Source organism: Sapajus apella, unplaced genomic scaffold (assembly GCF_009761245.1).
Source record: "Sapajus apella isolate SASKATOON/1434 unplaced genomic scaffold, GSC_monkey_1.0 scaffold12, whole genome shotgun sequence".
Classification (NCBI taxonomy): Eukaryota; Metazoa; Chordata; class Mammalia; order Primates; family Cebidae; genus Sapajus; species Sapajus apella.
Window position 1 is genome coordinate 1,414,098 of NW_022436952.1, and position 22,713 is coordinate 1,436,810.

Below are 22,713 nucleotides of genomic sequence, written 5' to 3' on the forward strand. Positions count from 1 at the left end.
AAAAAAAAAAAAAAAAAAAAAAACAACTTTTGACTTTTTATTATAGAAATATTTTATTATGGACATATATAGTCAAGAGAATAGCATAATAGCCTCCCTTGTCTCCATCACCCAGCTTCAACAATCATCCATATGCTGACATGTTATCTACACTTCCACTCACCTCCCATTCCCCACTCAATTATTACGGTTTTCACACTTTTTTAGAAAGGTAAACTCTTGCCTTGAAAGCTGTATGTTTTTGACAAATGGATACACTCATGTAATCTGAATGATGGCAATTTAGCAATGTTTCCACCTTCCCAGAGGGTTTCCTCATGTTCCCTCCCTGCTATTCTGGGAGAAACAGGATGTTAACTTTTGTGATGGAAAATTTTAGAGTATATCATTAACCTGTGTATACCATCACCTAGTTGCAACAATTATCCACACATATTTAATCATGTTTTGTATGTGGCCCCATCCATTTCTTCCCACCCTGAATTGTTTTGAAGCAAATCCCAAACATAAATATTGTAAATATTTCTGTATTTTTGACAGATAAGGATTCTTTAAAATAATCATGTTACCATTATGCCTTAAAAAAACATAATGAACATTTCCTTAATCTGATTTAATGGGGGTAAGGAAGACCACAGATTCTTTTTTGTGTAAATGGTACTTTAAGAAAAAGTGGAGGTGAGGTTGGTGATGAGGATATTTCAGATTCTTTTCCCATACTCTCAGATGCCCTCCTGCTTTAATAAGACTGTTTCTGACCCACTATTTTCCTTGCCTTTAGCTCCATTACTTACCACAGCCCAGGCGAAACCAGGAGAGACCCAGGAGGAAGAGACTAACTCAGGAGAGGTAATAGAAGTGCCTTCTCCCCTATCCTCCTCATGTAGTAAACATTCCAAATGGGAGATTTGATATGAAAACACAGGAATGCAGTCTTGGTTTCTGCAGGCTACTTGGTGCTTGAAGAGCCCCCAGACTTTTGGGGTCTCTGGGTAACGAGATGTTCTACGTGATCAGGCTGCTCTGCATCACTGGAGATACAGACCTGCACCTGAGGTCACAGGGTTACTGAATGAGCCGTTTAAAAATGTTGGAAAGGGCTTTTTATTTGAAGCAGAGTTATAAATTATTATAGGTTGGAGGTGGGATGACCTGTGTGTCCAGGTCATTCCAGAGCATCGATTTGCATCTGTTGTTCTAGCTAGTTGTTAATATCCACTCCTCTCCATTTCAAAAGCATCCTGGTTAGGACAGCGACTTGTATATTACCCTGGACAGAAAGAATTGTCAGTGTTAGAGAAGATGTCATTTTAAACTGTGATAATATCAGTGATCCTGTGGAGCATCTGTGGAGCAACATCCTGTGAGATAGTGTTGAATACACACCTGAGATTTCTTCTCCTCAAGTAGCAAGGGAGCTGGAGTATTTATTTACCCACTGCTGCCAGTCACTGGGGGAGGGCTGATGTCTGGTTGAGTGGGGGTTATTAATTCTGGCCAGTGCCCCCTGCAGGCAGTGAAGAGTCCAGGAGCCAGAGAAAGCCCTAAGCAAAGCAGCAAAGGGGTCTGGATTTGAAGTCAATAGATGTCGTAAGATTTTGATCACATACACATAATCTCAAAATATTGAAAACATATAAATGATCTACTTTGTACTGTGACAGACTTCATTGCCATCTGATCTGGCTTTTTCCTTGTACTATGATTTAGGGCATTCTGTCTCCTACCCTTTACTGGTAAGTGTTGAGAAATGCAAGTGTAACCATAAATAGAGTATAACATAGTTAGGAAATGCTGTTCCCCACAAAAATCAAATGGGACTTGAGGTTTGTCTGTATCATGGGTCCTTTCTTAGTCCACATGTATAAGGATTGCCTCAATAATATCCATTTTTTAAGTCTGTGTGGTTTATCAAATCTTGTGGTTACCAATCAAAACTAAAGCTATATAGTTCTCAGGCTGTTTGGGAAATGAACTCTGCTTCTAAGCTGCCAGAATTCTAATGCTCTCTTATTTCTTTGCCAGGAGCCATTTGTTGAAACTCCTCGCCAGGATGGTGTCTCTCGCAGATTCATCCCCCCAGCCAGGTGCCTACTACTTCTCAGCCCCCTATTCTTTGCCAAAGGCTAGTAGAATTTTAATTAAATCCAGGAATCAAGACCTGGAGCCAGGTGATGAGATGCATCATCACCTAGCCTTTTGGCCCTTTTGAAAAAGATGTATTCCCTATACCTGGCCCGTCACCCAGTCCAGAATGGATTTTTTCCTGTAGCCATTCACACAATGGGAAAGATAGTAGCTCTAATGACAAAGTAGTGAGAAAAATTGAGGGAGTGATTAATCACTAATAAAAGACATGGGCTCTTGAGAAGTTTCAAAACAGCAAGTGTTGTTAGATGTGCGAGTCCTAGTTCTCCTATCTGCAGGTAAAGAGGTTGCCGGCAAGGGGTTATTTTTAAATAAAGGGTTGATATTTTTTAAAATGGCCTTTCCTGATTCTCCCTTCTTTTCCACTGTAGTCATACACATACCAATTTATTTATGCCCCCTCTCCCCCCTTAGTCCATCCAGGCCAAACTTCGTGCTGAGTGTCCCTGTGGAAGACCAGCATGGCCTTCCTTTGGGAGAGAGGCACCCTTGGGAGGTCAGTCGGGCCAGGAGTGGGTATATGTCCTGAGGCCCCTCAGCTGGTGCTTGAGAGTCTCTGCCACTGGCATTACAGTAGGTGGAGGAAGCCTCTCTGCTCCCTCATGTGGCCCGTGGGCGGGGGGCTATCTGCAGGATGATGTCCACAGAAAGCGCCAACAGCTTCACTCTGATTGGGGAGGCATCTGATGGCGGCACCATGGAGAACCTCAGCCGAAGACTGAAGGCAAGTTGGCCCCATTCCAGTGGCAAGCAGTAGGCCTGGCTGGGAGAGTGGGTGATTGAGCACGTAGCATGGGGGAGACCCTACCCCGATTCTCCCACACTTCCAGGTCACTGGGGACCTTTTTGACATCATGTCGGGCCAGACAGATGTGGATCACCCACTCTGTGAGGAATGCACAGATACTCTTTTAGACCAGCTGGACACTCAGCTCAATGTCACTGAAAATGAATGTCAGAACTACAAGTGAGTGCCTCTAGAGCCAGGGCTCAGAGCTGTTACTGCTCTGGGACTGCCTGGCCCTTACCCAAGAGCTCTACTCCAAATGGAACTCTAGTAAGTATACTCTGCCTGCGTCTTTGGCAGACGCTGTTTGGAGATCTTAGAGCAAATGAATGAAGATGACAGTGAACAGCTACAGATGGAGCTAAAAGAGCTGGCACTAGAGGAGGAGAGGCTGATCCAGGAGCTGGAAGATGTGGAAAAGAACCGCAAGATGGTGGCAGAAAATCTTGAGAAGGTCCAGGCTGAGGCTGAGAGACTGGATCAGGAGGAAGCTCAGTGAGTGCTTACCCTGTTCTGTCTTCTCACACTTAAGGCTCCAGGAGAGGAAATGGCTTCCAGCTGAATGTGTCTGATTAGTTTGTAAACTATAGTCAGCTGTCACTCAGCAGCATGTCTGCTCCAGATCCTGCATATTGCTTCCACGCCCTGTTTCTAGAGGTTTGTTGGGAGAGTTACATATGAAGAGTCAGCATGATTAAGTGAAAAAAAGGACGTTGGTTAAATAGAGAGTGCAGAAACCAGAGCTCTGTCTTGGCTCTGTCCTGCAGGGAATGGGCTCATTTGGATGAATCAGCCACTTTCTAGCCATGCTAATCTGAAAAGATGAGCAAATTAGCCTACATTTGTTCCCTCCAAGCTTAAAAATTTCACGGGGGGGTGGGTTTGGTGGCTTACTTTGTAATTACAGCACTTTGGGAGGCCGAGGCAGGAGGATCACTTAAGGCCAGAAGTTTAAGACCATCTGGGGCAACATAGTGAGACCTTCATCACTATAAAAATAAAAAATTTTTTTAAATTAGGCTGGTGTGGTGGACCTGTACTCCTAGCAACTGCTCAGAAGGCTGAAGTGCGGGATCACTTGAGCCCTGGAGTTCAAGGTTACAGTGTGCTGTGATTATACCACTGCACTCCAGCTTGGGCAACAGAGTGAGACCCTGTCTCATAAATTATGGATGTTCTTGACCCGAGAGAACCCTCTGTCTAGTGGAGGAGACACAGTGTCCATACTAAATAAAGTTGTGGAAATGAAGGACAGAGAGAAGTCTGTTTTTTCATACAGTAGTATAACAAGTTTCACTGGAAGTGGAGTATACTAACTATTTAAAGGACAGTAAGCATATAGAAGTGAAACTTTAGAAGGCCAATTATGGCCAATTCACGGAAGAAGCCACTCTTTTTTTTTTTTTTTTTTTTTTTAATAGAAACAGTCTTAACTTTGTCATCCAAGCTGAGTGCAGTTGTGTAGTCATGACTCACTGCAGCTTCGACCCCATCCACTCAAGCAATACTCCTGCCTCAGGCTCCCAAGTGGCTGGAACTACAGCTGTGCACCACCCATACCTGGCTAATTTTTGTATTTTTTATAGAGACAGGGTTTCCCCATGTTGCCTGGGCTGGTCTTGAACTCTTGAGCTCAAGTGGTCCCCCTGCCTCAGCCCCTCAAAGTCTTATGATCACAGGCGTGAGCCACCATGCCCAGCTGGAAGATGCCACTCTTAACCCATTCACCTCTCTTCTGAAAAAGATCAGAAATAGCAAGAGGTTTTTTTGGCCTGGTTTGGGAGAATTATTTTTTCTTCCACCTTTTTGCATGTGGGCAGCTGGAATGTGAGACATTCTGTTCCTCCCAGGCAACACAGCTAGGACACAGATGTTCCTCTGAGTGGAATCTATGCCAAATATAAAAGATGCTAGAGCTAGATGTAACTGATTACTAAATAATTGTTCATAGTGTGGTGAGAGAGAAACTTCAGCCCCCAAACTAATAGCCTTCAGTGGTCCTGTTGGCTGCTCACAGGTATCAGAGAGAATACAGTGAATTTAAACGACAACAGCTGGAGCTGGATGATGAGCTGAAAAGTGTTGAAAACCAGATGCGTTATGCCCAGATGCAGCTGGACAAGCTGAAGAAAACCAACGTCTTTAATGCAACCTTCCACATCTGGTAATGAGATCTGGGGGATGAGGAGCACTGCACATATCTGGACCTTAACTGTTGACCACTAAAACTGCGTGCCTACTTCCTACAAAAGAGGGACCGTAGGTTATCTTCACCCAGCTAGGTTTCTTTCATTCATAGTGATGGGATAGGCACAGTAGGGTTTGGAATTCTAGAGCTTGGTGACATCCACCCTTCTAAGGAAAGGAAAAGACCTGAGACCTTCAGCCGCTTCAAAACCTGGTCAGCTGCCTGGTACTGATTTGTTCCCAGGGTATTTGATGTTTTATCAGTTTAACTAAAAACTGTTGAGCATCTACTCTGCAATAGGCACTGTACTAGGCACAAGTGCTAGGAGGACAATAGCAAAACAGTATGCAGTCAACCTTCTAGTTGGTTATCATCTGGTAGAAGGGATGGATAAATAACAAGCGGTTGTAATGCAGTGTGATGATGGTAAACCCAGGGTCCTGTGGGAACACAAAAGAGCACTTGATCCAGTTTGGGGAGGCCACATGGAGAGTTTCCCCATAGGAGACTCACGTTTAAATTTAGAGGTAAAGCAGAAGTCTGCAAAGAGGGGATTGTTCTAGCAGAGAGAACATCATGTGCAAAGAAACAGGAAAGAGGGAGTGGTGAATTCAGAGAACTAAAAGGAGCTTATTGTGACTGAAGATTGAGTGTAAAGGGGAGAGTGACCAAATATGAAACTGGAGAGTTACCAGTTCCTGAAGGGTCTCATAGGCCTTATTAAGAGGTTTGGAATTGATCTAAAATGCAGTAGGAGACACTAAAGCATTTTAGCTAGGGAAGTGACATAATTTCACTTGTACTTGTGAACGATGGCTTTACCTGCAGCGTGGGGAATGACTTGGGATAAAGGGGTGGAATCGTTGGTAAGGATACCCGTCATTAGGAATCTAAGGGAAAAGAGCAGTAGCATTGAATTTGGAGAAGAGTGGACAGATCTAAGAGATTTAGTAGGTAGAACCAGGAGAGTTCGGCAGTTTTGCAGGGAAGGAGCTGAGAGAGCATTGAAGGATACCACCCAGCTTTCTGCTTTGGTGTATGAGCAGCAGGGGAATTGATGATGACACAAGTTTTGAACATGTATTTAAAGTGCCAAGTACAGCTTGCATCTATGAACTTGAAGGTAGATTTAAGCTGGGTTTGGGGTGAGAGTGGGCAATCTCAAAAGCTTGAAGTAATCCCTGTATTTCTCCCCACCTTTCTGCCTTCCTCTGTAGGCACAGTGGACAGTTTGGCACAATCAATAACTTCAGGCTGGGTCGCCTGCCCAGTGTTCCCGTGGAATGGAATGAGATTAATGCTGCTTGGGGCCAAACTGTGTTGCTGCTCCATGCTCTGGCTAATAAGATGGGTCTGAAATTTCAGAGGTAGGAAGTGTAGCCCTTTCTTGGGGAGTGGTGTGTCTTTGATATAATCTGTATTTCCACTGGTACTGCTCTCCACCATGTCAGGACCCCTTGCTGCCCACAGTTGGGGAGTTTTCTGTGGTTGGAGAGCTTTCAGCATCTGGTTTTCCCCTCATCACAGGGCTCTTTCCACTGAAGACAGTCACTGAGTTGCATGACCATAGTGTAGTTCCAGCCTACAGGCCCCAGAAGCTTAGAGTTCCTCAGGATATTCAGATTTTGTTTCTTAAATCTAAACCAAAATAAAACATTTGTCCATGGAAGGCCCCCCCCCCCAGGCAATTATATAATAAATGTAGTTTGTTCATTAAACAAAATCTTTTAACCATGGATCCAGTGGGGAGGTGGGAGAGGGAGTTGAGAATAAAAGAAGGCCTTGGCTAGAATGAAGAGTGAAATCATTTGGCTATAACTTCCCAGTAGCCTCTTTAGGAGTTCTGTATCCATCTCTGTCTGTATCTCTATTTTAGGTATCGACTTGTTCCTTATGGAAACCATTCATATCTGGAGTCTCTGACAGACAAATCTAAGGTACTCTGTGAAGTTCCATTTTCACCGGAATACAGAGTTGTGTCTGTTAACAAAGGTTTGCTTTGACATTGGCATTTAGTTTCTTTTTTAGACTGAGATATATGAAAAGCCAGTGTATTGTTCAATATCTTGTCTAGTTCAGGTTTACTTTGGGGGGGTCTTGTAGAGGAAAATTAGGTTTTGATAGTCTGTTAAGAAGGGATATGGGCAGGTCAGAGGAGGGTGTGTACACTAGCATAGGAAAAGAATCACCATGAGATGTTTACAGGGTGAGTATCCCTTGCTCAAAATGTTTGGGACCAGAAGTGTTTTAGATTTTGGATTTTTTCAGATTTTGGGATATTTGCGTATACACAATAAGATATCTTGGGAATGGGACCCACATCTGAACACAAAATTCATTTTTCTTTATTCTTTTCTTTTTTTTTTTTTTTTGGAGACAGAGTCTTTCTCTGTTGCCGAGGCTGGAGTATAATGGCATGATCTTGGCTGACTGTAATCTCTGCCTCCCAGATTCAAGCAATTCTCCTGCCTCAGCCTCCTGAGTAGCTGGGACTACAGGCGCCTGCCACCACACCTGGTTAATTTTTGTATTTTTAGTAGAGACGGTGTTTTACCATGTTGGACCAGGCTGGTCTGGAATTCCTGACCTCAGGTGATCCACCCACCTCAGCCTCCCAAAGTGCTAGGATTACAGGCGTGCGCCACTGTGCCCGGCCTCTATGTTTTATATATACCTGATACATGTAGTCTGAAGGCAATTTCATACAATATTTTAAATAATTTTGTGCATGAAACAAAGCTTGTGTTTCGTGATACATTGAATCATCAGAAAGCAAAGGTGTCAGTTATGAAATTTATGGAATTTTCCACTTGTGGCATCATATTCATGCTCAAAAAGTTTCAGGTTTTGTAGCATTTTTTATTTATTTATTTTTCTTTTCCCATCTATCCTCCCTGGAAAGGTTTTGTAGCATTTTGGATTTTTGGATTAGGGATGCTCAACCTATGGTACATTTTCACTGATGGTGAGACAGTTCTAAGTGCATTGTTATTTGCCCAAGGTTATTGTACTTGTTCAAATCTATGGAAGATAAGAGTCCAGCCACAATATAAATTTCCAGTGGGATACAGACAGAACGTGACTTGAGAGGTTGATTGGATTGGGAACAATCTCTGGAAGCTTGTCTTGGTGCCGTATGCATAGCCAGTTTTCTCTTCTTGGGCAGGAGCTGCCGTTATACTGTTCTGGGGGGTTGCGGTTTTTCTGGGACAACAAGTTTGACCATGCAATGGTGGCTTTCCTGGACTGTGTGCAACAGTTCAAAGAAGAGGTTGAGAAAGGCGAGACACGTTTTTGTCTTCCCTACAGGTCAGTATACCCCAGTGCTGAGTGAACCTGTATAGGACCAAATTGAACAGAATTGAAGCAGCAGTAAGAATGGAGGCAAATCAGTATAAATGGTGGGAAAGCAAAAAATGGCACAGAATCACATGACATTGTTGGGCAAAGACTGATCCAATACTGCAAGCAGGACAGCATGTGACCACCTAGTCTCTGGAGTAGAAGGATGTTGCCTTAGCTGGTTTAGGGGGTTTTCTTGGCACAGAGCTCACGCCTGCTTTCCAGTTTCAAGAAGGTTTTTCCCTGAAGCCCTTGGAAATATACAGGAATGCTTCTTTTGGTCAAATTTTTTAGGATCCCAGTGATGGATGGAAACTCTAGTTTTTACCTAGAGCAAGGCTGCTTCTATCATACCAAAACAAAGCATTTCTTTTCTTCTCCCTCCTTTCTCCCCTGCCAAGCTCAGGGATGCCTAGGAAAACAGCAAGAAGTACTGTAACCCTCACACACCCCTGCTCCCGGCTTCTCTTCTGTTTGGGTGTGTGTCCTGTCCCTGTACTCTGCAATGACAATGAGGCTCTTGTGACAGTCTTCTTGATTTTTGGCTTTCAAGCAATTCCAAAATATACTACCATTCCTCACCAAGTGTTCTTTAATAGATAAAATGACGTGAATAGTCTCATGATCCAAGTCCCTGCCCTGAACTGACTTAACTCAGATCTCAGTTACTAATGAGTTCTGCTGTGTCCATCTGCAGGATGGATGTGGAGAAAGGCAAGATTGAAGACACAGGAGGCAGCGGCGGCTCCTATTCCATCAAAACCCAGTTTAACTCTGAGGAGCAGTGGACAAAAGCTCTCAAGTTCATGCTGACGAATCTTAAGTGGGGTCTTGCTTGGGTATCCTCACAATTTTATAACAAATGACTTTTTTGTTTAGGGAGAGGTTTGCCTTAAAGGCTTTAAATTTTGTTTGCAAACATGTTTTAAATTAAATTTGGGTAATATTAAACAGCACATGTTTACAATACCAAAAAAGAAAAAAATCCACAAAAGCCACTTTATTTTAAAATATCATGTGACAGTTTCCAGACCTACAACATGCCATGTATAGCTGCCAGCCCTTGTCATAATTTTGACTCTTAACGCCATGGACTCCTTTTTCCTTCTTCCCTGAAAACAACTAATTTAAATTTGCTTTTTTTTAAAAAAACTGAGTTGAATTGAGATTGATGTGTTTTCACTGGATTTTATCTCTCTCAGCTTCCTGCACTTAACAATATGAAACAGAAACTTTTTTCTCTACTGAGACGAGGATATGTTTGAGATGCACAGTTGGATAATGTGGGAAAATGACATCCAAGCTTTAGCTGGTCACCATGTGATGTGATCAGATGCTTGAAATTTAACACTTCTCACTGGTTCTCATACTGAATGCTGACTCTGCTCTGTGTTAGAGATATGAAATAGTGTTTGATACTATTTGAGACATTACGGAGAGATTTAATTATTTGTAATAAAAGATTTGCTACAGTCTGAAAACTGCCCAGAGGTGCACTGTTGAGTTTTTCTTTAAAATAGAGTACTTTGTATTCTGGGAGAATTGAGTTCTAATGCAGGTATGTGGAAATTCTGTTTAAACATGCTTAGAGTTAGTTTTAGTTTTAAAAAAGTCTAGTAAAAATAGATAGCTGTTGAGGAAGCCCTGCTTATGTAGATCTCAATAATGGAACAGAGATGTTAAACTAATTTTAAGGGGCAATAAAGTCTACCTCCTTGATGCCTAGTCAGGGTCACCCAGATAGTCTGTAAGCCGCTGATTAATACTAATCTCCATGCCTGATGTTCCTCTTAATGAAATTAAAAGTATAAATATCTTGTTAAACAAAAATGCACTAACTTTATTAATCTCTTTCCACCTAGATTTTTATTTTCAGGCTGATAGGACAAAAAGAGCATGTTTGTCTGCCTTAACTCTCTCTGATAAAGAAAAAATAAGCATGAAATTGGCATAAAAATACAATTGAAGAGAGACTTGGAACTTTTGTACCCTGAGTATGAAAGTAAACAGAGGGAGGCATGAGTGCAGTGATGGAAGGCTGTTTATATTTGGTGGATTCAGCCTGCTTCATGTGTTAGAGGAAGCAACAGTCTTCAGAGCTCTGGCTGCCAGGTGGGGAGGAATATACTGCTGTCGCCCTGGAGTGTTGGCTCCCACGCTGTGAGTCAGGATTGCATAAGAGAACTCAGCAATGCTTGCCAAGGCAATACCAGTGATGCTCTGCAAATGCTCCACAACCTTCAGAAATAGAGACAGACTTCTTATTAGTAAAAAATCTCAACATATTTTAGTGTACAAACACACACATTACTTGGGATGTTCTCTCAAGGCAATTGTAAATTTTCATTTTTCCAAAATCCAGATTCTAGTGTTTGCCAATGGCCAGATTACATTAGGATACCTTTGCCCTGATAATGTTAGCATGGAAACTTTCTGCTAGACATTTCTCTCTGCTGGAGATAAGTTTCGTGAAATATAAGACCAATATTTGGGCCTTGGCATTTTCATTATTTGGAAGATATAGTTATTGGACTTTGTTTTGTTTTGAAACAGGGTCTCACTCTTGCCCAGGCTGCAGTGCAGAGGTGTGATTTTTGGCTCACTGCAACCTCTGCCTCCTGGGCTTAAATGATCCTCCTACTTCAGCCTCCTGAGTAGCTGGGACTACAGGCACAAGCCACCATGTCCAGTTAATTTTCTTTATTTTTTGTAGAGATGAGGTCTCACTATGTTGCCCAGGCCAGTCTCCAACTCCTGGGCTGAAACAGTCCTCCTGCCTCAGCCTTCCAAAATGCTAGAGTTACAGGTGTGAGCCACTCTGCCCGGCCTTTTTTTTTTTTTTTTTTTTGAGATGGTTTCACTGTCACCCAGGCTGGAGTACAGTGGCACAATCATGGCTCAGTGCAGCCTCCAGCTCCTGGGCTCAAGTGATCCTCCCAAATAGTCCAAGTTATTGGGACTAGAGGCATGTACCACCATGCCCTGCTTTTTTTTTTTTTTTTTGAAACAGGGTCTCACTCTGTCACCCACGTTGGAGTGCAGTGGTGCAATCTTGGCTCACTGCAGCCTCTACCTCCCAGGCTCAAGCGATCCTTCTATCTCAGCCTCCTGAGTAGCTAGGACCACAGGTGTGTGCCACCACACACAGCTAATGTTTTAAAATTTTTTGGTAAAGACTGAGTTCTGCCATGTTGCACAGGCTGGTCTCCAACTCCTGAGCTCAGGCGATCCACCTGCCTCGGCCTCCCAAAGTGCTGGGATATAGGCATGAGCCACTGTGCCCAGCCCTGACTAATTTTTAATTTTTGTAGTGACAAGGTCTTGCTATGTTGAACAGGCTGGTCTTGAACTCCTGGGCTCAAACTCCTCCCACCTTGGCCTCCCAAAATGCTGGGATTACAGGCGTGAGCTACCATGCCCAGCCTGGACTTTAACATAATAGCAGGTTATCATTATAAAGAGAAATGAACAAGCTGAACTTGGGCCTCCATTTCTAGTTTTATAAAAGGAAAACAAGGTAACATTTCAGTCCTATCCTAGATTTTCCCCTCAAATCTTGCATACTCATCCTAACCCTGGGTCTTGGCACTTTAGGTTGTTTTCAGTTTAACTGATGGGTGAAACGCGTTCTGTTAAATGAATTCTCACCATGCTGATCCTGCTCAGTGGTCCCTACCTGGCTCCAACACTCATGGTTTTGGATGAAAGCACTTGCTGCAATGATTCCTACTGCCAACAGCATGAAGTCTTCCTTCACTGAAATAAACTTTTCCCTGAATGATGAAAACCACATTAATTTTAGAGCTAGAACGGAATTTGGTCTTCCAAATCATAGATAGGGTCATGGAACTTCAACTATGAATTATTTGTGTTGATCATCTTGCATTTTTTAGACATGGAAGGAAATGGTCAAGTAATAGCTCATTGACCTGCTCTCCCATTCTCTCCCAATTTAACTGGGATTAACATGAGCCTCATGTCTGAATGGTTTATAGGCCTTTTGTAGTTCTGTCTGTCACTCTAGCAATTGTAACTCAGGCTTTTAACCAGTCTGGCTTTACAGTAATCAAACACTTTTACCCAAGTTGCAACCCTGTGACTTTTTTTTCTAAGTGACTGACCAAATCAGTCCAGTAACCTTGAGTTATATGCAACTATAAGGGAAGAACTAGGAAAGAAAGTATGTTAATTACTTGAAGTAATTTAATAAAAGTAAAAGCCTTTAGGGTTTTCCTTATCGGACTCAGTCAGCTGCATCCAAGCAACATATTGGGAGCTAATGAGAACCAGGTAACCTCAGTCGGTTATCTGGGGACTAGATTCCTTGCTAGGTTAATTCCATTCCCCAAGTTCTTGTGGTCTGCCTCCCACTCTGTTGCTGGAAGGAGCCTACTCTATAGGAGCTGTCTTACCCTTGTAGCTGACTGGGAGTGGAGTTCTCAATTGAAGCCCTCAACAGGCTCTCATATATGGGTTCATGCAGAAGATAGACCAGGTCAAGCAGTGTCAAGCAAGTTGCATGCAGCCTCATGGCTGGAACCACACAGCCATTGTATCCTAGATGGAGTATGGGAATGATAGGAAGAATTTATGATCATATCTTCTGTGATCGTAACCACAGTTGTGACAAAGCTGTTGGGGTGCTAATGTACTTCCTGGTTGCTATATTCTACTCTAAGAGACCTGTTTAGCTGGAGATCAATTTTAAAGGACAAAGGTGAGGTAAAGAAACCTCCATCTGTAGTATACATACAATTAGCATGTAGTTGTCCCTCTCTTATCTTATGCCTGTCTACAAAATCAACTCTTTGATCCTGCAATAAGAGTGACTAGTGAGTCCAAACAGAAACCAGTCGCTAAGATCTCTGAGCTGTTTTCCCTGACAAGTGCCAGAGGAAACACCTTTTTCAGTCACCCAGAGACACCATCAAGCTTCCTACTATTCCTCATTGGCAGGTTTTGCCCACTGCTCCCAAACCTCTGTGCAAATTTTTTTTTTGAGATGGAGGCCACTCTGTCACTCGGGCTGGAGTGCAGTGGTACAATCTCAGTTCACTGCAACCTCCTCCTCCCAGGGCCTCCCAAGTAGCTGGTATTACAGGCGCCCATCACCACTCCCATCTAATTTCTTTTTGTTTGTTTGTTTTTTGAGATGGAGTCTTGCTCTGTCACCCAGGCTAGAGTGCAGTGGTGTGATCTCAGCTCACTGCAACCTCTGCCTCTTTGGTTCAAGCAATTCTCCTGCCTCAGTCTCCTGAGTAGCTGGAATTACAGGCGCCTGCCACTGCACCTGGCTAATTTCTTTTTTTTTTTTTTTTTTTTTTTTGAGACGGAGTTTCACTCATGTTACCCAGGCTGGAGTGCAATGGCGCGATCTCGGCTCACCGCAACCTCCGCCTCCTGGGTTCAGGCAATTCTCCTGCCTCAGCCTCCTGAGTAGCTGGGATTACAGGCACGCACCACCATGCCCAGCTAATTTTTTGTATTTTTAGTAGAGACGGGGTTTCACCATGTTGACCAGGATGGTCTCGATTTCTTGACCTCGTGATCCACCCGCCTCGGCCTCCCAAAGTGCTGGGATTACAGGCTTGAGCCACCATGCCCGGCCCACCTGGCTAATTTCTATGTTTTTTGGTAGAGACGGGGGTTTCACAATCTTGGCCAGGCCAGTCTTGAACTCCTGACCTCATGATCTACCCACCTCAGCCTCCAAAAGTGCTGGGATTATATAGGTGTGAGCCACTGTGCCTGGCCCTAATTTTTGTATTTTTAGTAGAGATGGGCTTTCACCAGGCTGATCTTGAACTCCTGGCCTGAAGTGATCCACATGCCTCGGCCTCCCAAAAGGCTGGGATTACAGGTGTGAGACACTGCACCTGCCACCCCCTTCCTGTGCACATTTTGTATTGCCTTCTATGGAAGTCTCCAACCCATATTCCCTGACACACTTAATAAGATACCTAAAACCTCTAGGAGCATCTCCACATATGCCAAAGGAGTGGGCAGATTAATTTGGAAGTTCAGGGACTTCAAAACATCAAGCTCTGACTCCAGCAATTCTTCTTTAGTGTGTAAATAGCCTAGACTCTGGAGGAAATTCAAGACTGTAACGTTGCTGATTATCTGAGCAAAGAAAAAACAGAGGGGGAAAGAAGAATGTTAGGATAAAGGTCATACATCTTGGCAGAGTGCACAAAGCCCTTTATAATCCAGCCCATTCCTTCATCTCCAGTCTTGTCTCTTGGTAATTCCCCTTCATACTCTGCTTGGGAATTACTTGCAGTTCCCAAATCCTCATGCTGTCCCTCTCCAAGCTACTACGCATGCTGTTTTCTATACCTGGGTCCCCCTTCCTTTCCTCCCTTCCTCTCACTGCTCTCCCTAACTCCTCTCTCTCTTCTCTTAGGATCCACCCATCTCCCACCCCACCCATTTCAATAAGTCATTTTCTCTAAATACACTTCCTTGACTCTCCAAGGCTGATGAGGTACATATATAGCCCTCTGTATTTACATTAATCAGAGCATTTTTTCACACTATTTGTATGTGTCTTTTCCCATTACATAATAGGTTCCTTGTGAGCATAGACAATATTTTTTTTACTGTTGTAGCCATGGCACCTAGTATACCATCTGGCCATAGAATAAACTCAGTAAGTATTTGTTGAATGAATGATATTTTACTGTATAGGCATTGGGTAGTGATGTGGAAACATTTTTTTCCTTATAAATGTAATAGTTTGCCTTTACTGCTGATAGGTATGCTGGCAATTCAGGAACCTTATGTAAACTGCCCTTGAATCCAAGGGGAGGAAAGGTGACCAGTATGAATGATGGCATCTGTCCCAATTATACTTTGGGAACAGAACTTAAGGCTATTTAACTGCCTCTGTGTGAGTGAGGGGGTGGTGGGAGGGGAGGGAGAGAGAGAGAGAGAGAGTGAGTGTGTATGTAGAAGGTATGCTTAGGAAGCATAATTACACTCTGGAATTTCCACGAGTTGTATCACCTAGCCTAGGAGTAGGTTTCTCACAGCTACCTTGTTTTTTGTTGTTGTTGCGTTTTTTCTTTTTTTTCTTTTTTTTTTGAGACAGAGTTGCTCTGTCATCCAGGCTGGAGTGCAATGGCACGATCTCAGGTCACTGCAACCTCCGCCTCCCGGGTTCAAGCGATCCTCCAGTCTCAGCCTCCCGAGGAGCTGGGATTACAAGCATGTACCACCACACCTGGCTAATTTTTGTATTTTTAGTAGATATGGGGTTTTATCATGTTACCCAGGCTGGTCTTGAACTCCTAACCTCAGGTGACCCACCCACCTTGGCCTCCCAAAGTGCTGGAATTACAGGCATGAGCCACTGCGCCCGGCCCATTGTTGTTTTTAATTTGTAATTTATTTATTTTCTTCCTGTCGCTGACTTGAAGCTCATCACAGCCCCCTTTGAATAAGCTGGTTTCTTCCTAACACTCAGGTGCCCATGAGCAACCCTAGCTCCTTACTTTGTTTTGGAAGGAAAGTTTGCTGGCCAACTGAACACATGACACAAGACGGAGAGTAAACTTGTTGAAAAGCTGCTCTTTCAGAGCCCTCCAATTCTGAAACTCTCTCTTATTATCTCTCAGCTGGATTCTGGCTTGCCTGCAGATGTTCTCTGCCTGTTTTACCATAAACCTATAAGGAAGGGAAGGAGAGAGTAAACAATCCACACTCACACAAACTAAAGGGAGTTTAATTTGCTGGCTAAGAAATTTACATTTGAGGCTGGGCATGGTGGCTCGTACCTGTAATCCCAGCACTTTGGGAGGCCGAGGCAGACTGATCACTTGAGCCCAGGAGTTCAAGACCACTCTGGGCAACATGGCGAAAACCCGTCTCTAAAAAAAAAAAAAAAAAAAAATTAGCCAAGTGTAGAGGCACATGCCTGTATTCCCAGCTACTCAGGAAGCTGAGGTGGGAGGATTGCCTGAGCCCAGGAGGTCAAGGGTGCAGTGAGCTGAGATCCCGCCACTGTACTCCAGCCTGGGTGACAGAGTGAGACCCTGTCTCAAAACAACAACAATAACAACAAAGACATTTACATTTGCAAGTTAAAGAGAGAAGGTGTAAAGCCAGGTGTCAGGGTAAGGGGCAACTACTAGTACTTTATTAAAGATGTACATACATTAGCCACTCTGAGAGGTGGGACTCACAAAGGCCTTATGCCAGGGCTTTACCTTTCTAGGATTTCTACAGCCTGGTAGCTCACAGATTTCTCCAGACACCATTGTTCAGACAGGAGAAAAACAAACTCTGCCAAAACAGGAAAAAAACAGCCTAATTCACAAGATGCAACCAAAACTACTCTGTGAACTCTTGGTGTTGTGTAAAAGCCATGATAGGGCCAAGGGAAGAGGGTCAGGAGGTGAGAAAGATGAGACTAAAACAACCAAAGCTGAGCTTAGTTTCCTTTGCTGCCAATAGGCAGATCAGAGGCATGAAAAGGAGGCTGACTGAGTGCCAAAGACAAGGGCTTACCAAGCCTCCTCCATGACCCTTGAGCCTTCCTGTGGGTCTCAGCTGATAAAAGGCTTGGCCAGTTACACACAAACATACCAGCTGGTCTAGGTGACCTCTACACCATGCTGGGAACCCCCCAGCTTCAAGGATGATTCTTGGATGGATAAGAACCCTAACTCCTATATTCTGTTTTCTGTGGAATGTTGGCAGGAACAGAAAGGTCCCTCCTGGAGCTTCAATATTCTTTATGACACTGTTTGTTTAGTAACCACCCTCTGGAGAACTCCCATTGCTTTACAAACACAAGCCACCTTACAGCTGGACACCATCTCTCCACCACCAGTTTGTTGGGTAAATCTGTGGTGGCTGAGCCTCTCCCCAGGAGCAAGTGTGTTACTGTGAAGTGGCTTGTTTTGAAGAAACATCCCCTAAATCAGGGAACATAACCCAGTTTGGGGGGAGGGAGTCACTGGGAAGGTGAGAAGGGTGAGATACCTTGGCAAGATTTTAGCCTGCCTCTGTTTCTCTTTGAAAGAATAGCTCCAGATAGAGTTCTGTTTAGCTTGCAATATCATTAGAGGGTGGAAACAAGGATAAATATCAGTTCTCAACAAAGAAAGCTCCTACAGACCAAGGACCTTTTAGCATTGATCAGTAGAGAATTACACATACAGTCAAATAATCATATGTCTTCAGAAAAAAATTAACTTTCTTAGAAAATGAAGTCAAGCTAGCGCAAGACACTTTAACAATCTACTCAACACACATTACACATAGATATATGTACAAAACCTCATCATTACAGAGGCTACAGTTTGGCTTGCAATGTCCAATGCAGGACAGACTTAGTTGAAGCAACTCAGCAAAATATCCTAGAACACATAATTGTGTCTATTATTAGTTATTTTATTTGCTGGACTTTAGGCTTTCTTAGTTTTGTTCTTTCTGTATGTGTGCAGTTGTTTAGTTTTGGTTTGGTTTTGCTCTGAATTATCTGGGCATTTGTTTCTGTTTTCCATTTTAATTTGCCAAAAAAACTGAGCTTTGATTAGGTGGAATGGATGAGGGTTATGCCCTCCCTTACTACTGGCCCCATCTCCTCGCTAACAAGCACACTCAGATCTGCATTAACTAAAAGACCCTCCCCTTCTAGCCTCTTAGGGGAGGGCTCCACCTCTCTCCTTCCCATAGCTGTTGAATTTTTAAAAAATAAATTAATTAATTAATAATAAATAGATGGGATCTTTCTATATTGCCCAGGCTGATCTCAAACTCCTGGGCTCAAGCAACACTCTTGTCTCAGCCTCGCTGTTGAATTACTTGAAAGCCTGGCTTACACACCTACTGTTGCCACTTCATTCACTCCCTAATTTTCTACATTTTGGCTTCTACCTTTCCTAACTTGCTGAAATGATTCTCAGAGGATAATACCTATGTCCAAATTGTTAAATGTCATGGCTTCTTGAAGTCTTTAGTTCTGTTGATATCCCTAAAGCATCTGAAACTGCTGACCATCATCATTTCCAAAGTCTCCTTTTGGCTTCCAAAAGTCCCTTTTGTTCTGTTCCTATCTCCTCCTTTTCTTTCATAAGTCTTCTTCTTATTCCAATCCCCCAAACACAAAGTGTTACCCAAGGAACTGTCCTTGACCTGCTTTTTTCCCTTCTCCTTCTAGGAGCTCATCCTCTGCCACAGTTTCAACAATATCATTGTGAAGATAACTTGAAAACTTTTATCTCCATTTCTGACCTCTCTTCTGACCTACTTTTTGAATAGTCTACAAGAACACTTCCTTTAGATGTTCTGCAAACACTTAAACTCAGCAGATCCCAAACCAAAACTATTATATATATTTTTTGAGACAAGGTCTCACTCTGTCATCCAGGCAGGAGTGCAATGGCACGATCTTGGCTCACTGCAATCTCCACCTCCTGGGTTCAAGCGATTCTTCTGACACTGCACCTGGCTAATTTTTGCATTTTTAGTAGAGATGGAGTTTCACCATGTTGGCCAGACTCCAAAAAGCTATTATTATCTTTCCCGAACAACAGTAACTTTTCTCCTGCTTTATTTGTGTAGTGTGTCTGTGTGTTTCTTTTTCTTTTCTTTCTTTCCTTCCTTCCTTTTCTTTCTTTCTCTCTCTCTTTCTTTCTTTCTTTCTCTTTCTTTTCTTTCTTTCTTTCTCTTTCTCTTTCTTTCTCTCTTTCTTTCTTTTCTTTCCTTCTTTCTTTCCTTTCTTTCTTCCTTCCTTCCTTCCTCTTTCTTTCTTTCCTTCCTTCCTTTCTTTCTTTCTCTCTCTCCCTCCCTCCCTCCCTCCCTCCCTCCTTCCTTCCTTCCCTCCTTCCTTCCTTCCTTCCTTCCTTGTTTCACTCTGTTGACTAGGCTGGAGTGCAGTGGTGCAATCTTGGCTCACTGCAACCTCCACCTACCAGGTTCAAGCGATTCTCCTGCCTCAGCCTCTTGAGTAGCTGGAACTACAGGCTCCCGCCACCAAGCCTGGCTAATTTTTGTATTTTTAATAGAGACAGGGTTTCACCATGTTGGCTAGGCTGGTCTTGAACTCCTGACCTCAAGTGAGCCACCCGCCTTGGCCTCCCAAAGTGCTGGGATTACAGGTGTGAGCCACCGCACCCAGCCTATGTATTTCTTTTAATAACCACTATACTCCCAGTCTCTTAGGTTCAACCGTTTGGCATAGTCACCTTTTCCTCCTTCATTTCTTAAATTTATCCAAGGCAGAACCCTAGACTTTGCCTCTGGAATGTTTTTAATCCACTCTCCCTTGTCATTCCCTCTGCCCTATCACCTAGCCTAAAGACATTGACTCTACCTGTCTGCCTACCTCCATCTCCCTCTGGTTGAATCCATCCTTTACCTCCTTTACATCACTGCCAAAATAATGCTTACTAAGGCAGGGTTACTGTCATATCACTCCTTATTTAAAAACCTTCAATATTTTGTTGGTTTCCTACTAAAGCAAGCATAAACTCTTCCCCTTGGCATTCAGACTTCCACATGTAATGTCTCCAAACTACTTTTCTGGTCTTAATATCAACTACTCTTCCACACTGGCCAACGTGGACTACTGTACCCACATGCACCTTAAGCACCCCAAGCACCCCATTTCCATAGCTTTACTCATGCTACCCGTTTTTGGTAGAAACGTTGTCTCCTTCCTCCCCCTTCACCAACCCAATGTCATCCTTCCTTCAAGGTCTGCCTGATCAGTTCCAATGCCTGGGCCATCCCCTGAATTCTTCCTGTGACCCCACTGCTCCTCTCAATCCCCATAAACACTTGTTTTCTCTCTCTCTCTCTCTCTCTCTTTGATGTCACTTATCTAACATAGTACCTAGTCATTGTGTATTTGTCCTAATATCCTCCCCAAATTGCACATGGTTTGAAGGCAAGTACTCTATCTCTTTTTCAACTTTCTTTTTTTTTTTTTTGAGACAGCGTTTCGCTCTTGTTGCCCAGGCTGAAGTGCAAGGGCACGATCACGATCTTGGGTCACTGCAACCTCTGCCTCCTGGGTTCAAGTGATTCACCTGTCTCAGCCTCCCTAGTAGAGGGGATTACAGGTGCACACCACCACGCCCAGCTAATTTTTGTATTTTTTTTAGTAGAGACGGGATTTCACCATATTGGCCAGGCTGGTCTTTAACCCCTGCCCTTAAGTGATCCACCTGCCTCAGCCTCCCTAAGTGCGTGGCATTACATGTGTGGGCCACCACGCCCGACCCTCTATTTCATCTTTTTATCCAGGCAATGCCATTAGTAAGTACTCCATACACGTCAAAGAAATCAAGGGGAGGGCACTGTTGTGTCTTGTCCATCACTATATCCGGGGTTTCACCATGTTGGTCAGGTTGGGCTTGAACTCCCAGCCTCAGGTGATCCGCCCGCCTCTGCCTCCCAAAGTGCTGGGATTACAGGCGTGAGCCACCATGCCCGGCCACCAAACATTTTCTGAACAAATAAAATCAACGGAATCTTAAGGTCAGCGCCTGAATGACACATGCCCCAGTCTCCCATGAACCCAGCTCCCCGGCCCTGAAGCCACACCCACGATCCGGGGCTCCCTGAAGGTGCCCAGCCGCCCCGCGGCCTCCCGCACTGCTTGCTCATTCTGCTGGGCCAAGTGAAGCAGGGCGTCTTCAATCGTCTCTGTGGCGACAACTCCAAACTGAAAGTCAACGAGGGAGGCCAATCTTGGCCTCATGGGTCCGTCCATGTTCACGAGCCTCTTGGGGCACCTGGACGGTCCACTGGATCCATATACCGACCCCCTTAGCTCCTCTCCAGTCTTCCACCACACCCTGGATTCCTCGTCCCCTTCCAGTGAGTGTGTCCTTGCCTCAAGTCTGAGGAAAACTCAATTCCTACCACAGCCTCAAACCCTCCACAGTTTTTTCCCGCCCCAACGGCCGCGGACTCCTCAGCCAATCAGAAAGCACGTCCGCTTCTCACCTCTCGCGTCCATCCCCCGTGCCCGGGAACCTTGGCTCTGCCCGGAAAAGGGCACGCGGACTACAACTCCCAGCGTCCACTGCAGCGGCCAAGGACTACGGTTCCCAGCGAGCCCCACCCGGTTTCTCCGCAAAGGGAGGAGCGGCAACATGGCGGCTTCGGGCGGTGGTGACCCGCTGGATGCTAAGCGTGGAGAGGCCCAGTTCGCTCAGCGTATCGACCCGACTCGGGAGAAGCTGACAACTGAGCAACTGCATTTCATGCGGCAGATGCAGCTTGCCCAGTGGCAGAAGGCACTACCACAGCGGCGGACCCGGAACATCGTGACCGGCCTAGGCATCGGGGCCCTGGCGTTAGCTATTTGTATCCGCCCGTGTTGTAGACTCCAGGGGACCGTATATAGGGGCAGGGGCAGGGGAACAGAATGTGCAGGAAGGCCAAACCATCCGTTTAACTTTTGGGTAAAATGGGATTAGTAGCTTCCCTTGTTATTCCTAAGGTACTCTTTTGATTTATTAATAATAACGGAATTGGAGTTTAGGGCTTAGAAAGAGCAGCGGGCGGGAAGCTGGAATCACTGATTTGGGAGAGTAACAAGAGTGGTAGAGCAAATTTAGGAAAGGGGAATGTACATATTCCACGTGGTTTCCTGAACCTACCATCCCAGATGGTTACACCTTTTACTCGATTTCCCAGGAGCGTTTCCTAGATGAGCTAGAAGAAGAGGCCAAAGCTGCTCGAGCCCGAGCTCAGGCAAGGGCGTCAGGATCCTAATATGGATGCATATTGGACATCTCCAACCTGCAGGAACCCTTTCACGTGGTGAATGATGCCCCATGACCCTTACTAACCTTGGACCATGCTTGAGCTCGAGAAACCAGGGAGTTATGCATTTGGCCACTGTCAAAAGAACAGAACTTTGCCCATAGCACATTTGCTGTGTACAGTGACTGAGCCCTTTCTTGTAGTTTGTTTCCTTGAGAAGTGTGCGTTTGACCTTGGCTTTTCCCACAGTTTCTTTATGGCTTACCCCCTTCACCTTCCAGGGATGCAACTGTTAATGGGGTTAGGCATGGCAGCTCTGTGCAGTGTTGGAGTCTACAGTGGGATAGATAGGGTCAGGTTGAGAATAATAAACTGAATCATCTCTCCTGGAGTCATGTGAATGTGGAGGCTGTGAGGCAGCATATGGCACTTCATGCTGGAAAGCTTCACAGGTGGTAGCTGCAGTGGTGGCATTGCCCCAGGGAGCTGTAAATGTTTAACTAGAATTACTTTTTCCATG

The 22,713-nt window shown here is 44.3% G+C and overlaps 3 protein-coding genes across 8 annotated transcripts in view; 2 read left to right on the forward strand and 1 right to left on the reverse strand.

The window, feature by feature from the left end:
- The window catches only part of BECN1 (beclin 1), a 12,821-nt gene extending 2,872 nt beyond the window's left edge, over positions 1-9,949 (forward strand). For 2 of the 4 annotated variants that reach the window (XM_032279568.1, XM_032279569.1), the window contains exons 3-13: positions 782-849; positions 2,026-2,087; positions 2,563-2,631; positions 2,782-2,872; positions 2,979-3,115; positions 3,236-3,430; positions 4,953-5,099; positions 6,341-6,490; positions 7,000-7,060; positions 8,290-8,432; positions 9,163-9,949. In XM_032279568.1, coding sequence (XP_032135459.1) covers positions 782-849; positions 2,026-2,087; positions 2,563-2,631; positions 2,782-2,872; positions 2,979-3,115; positions 3,236-3,430; positions 4,953-5,099; positions 6,341-6,490; positions 7,000-7,060; positions 8,290-8,432; positions 9,163-9,331 — 1,292 coding nt within the window. In that variant the 3' untranslated portion in view covers positions 9,332-9,949. Of the gene's footprint in view, positions 1-781; positions 850-2,025; positions 2,088-2,562; positions 2,632-2,781; positions 2,873-2,978; positions 3,116-3,235; positions 3,431-4,952; positions 5,100-6,340; positions 6,491-6,999; positions 7,061-8,289; positions 8,556-9,162 lie in introns of those variants that run through there. The other 2 variants (XM_032279570.1, XM_032279571.1) reach the window with 2 other exon arrangements.
- On the reverse strand, positions 9,612-21,531 carry CNTD1 (cyclin N-terminal domain containing 1). Of its 3 annotated transcripts, none has more exons than XM_032279573.1 (7): positions 21,429-21,531; positions 16,676-16,751; positions 15,962-16,133; positions 14,426-14,588; positions 12,878-13,022; positions 12,142-12,238; positions 9,612-10,703 (listed from the first exon to the last, which is right to left on the reverse strand). In XM_032279573.1, exons 1-7 carry the CDS (start codon positions 21,439-21,441, stop codon positions 10,533-10,535), a joined length of 837 nt encoding a protein of 278 aa, XP_032135464.1. In that variant the 5' UTR covers positions 21,442-21,531; the 3' UTR covers positions 9,612-10,532. The 3 variants fall into 3 exon arrangements, with proteins under 3 accessions (XP_032135464.1, XP_032135466.1, XP_032135465.1); XM_032279575.1 differs by lacking the exon at positions 21,429-21,531 and adding an exon at positions 21,024-21,315; XM_032279574.1 differs by lacking the exon at positions 16,676-16,751 and having other exon boundaries at positions 10,315-10,703; positions 21,429-21,476.
- Positions 21,523-22,584, forward strand: LOC116552751 (cytochrome c oxidase assembly factor 3 homolog, mitochondrial). The gene is made up of 2 exons (XM_032279577.1): positions 21,523-21,791; positions 22,096-22,584. The coding sequence occupies exons 1-2, from the start codon at positions 21,578-21,580 to the stop codon at positions 22,200-22,202; spliced, it is 321 nt and encodes a 106-aa protein (XP_032135468.1). The 5' UTR covers positions 21,523-21,577; the 3' UTR covers positions 22,203-22,584.
- Positions 22,585-22,713: the final 129 nt, after the last annotated feature.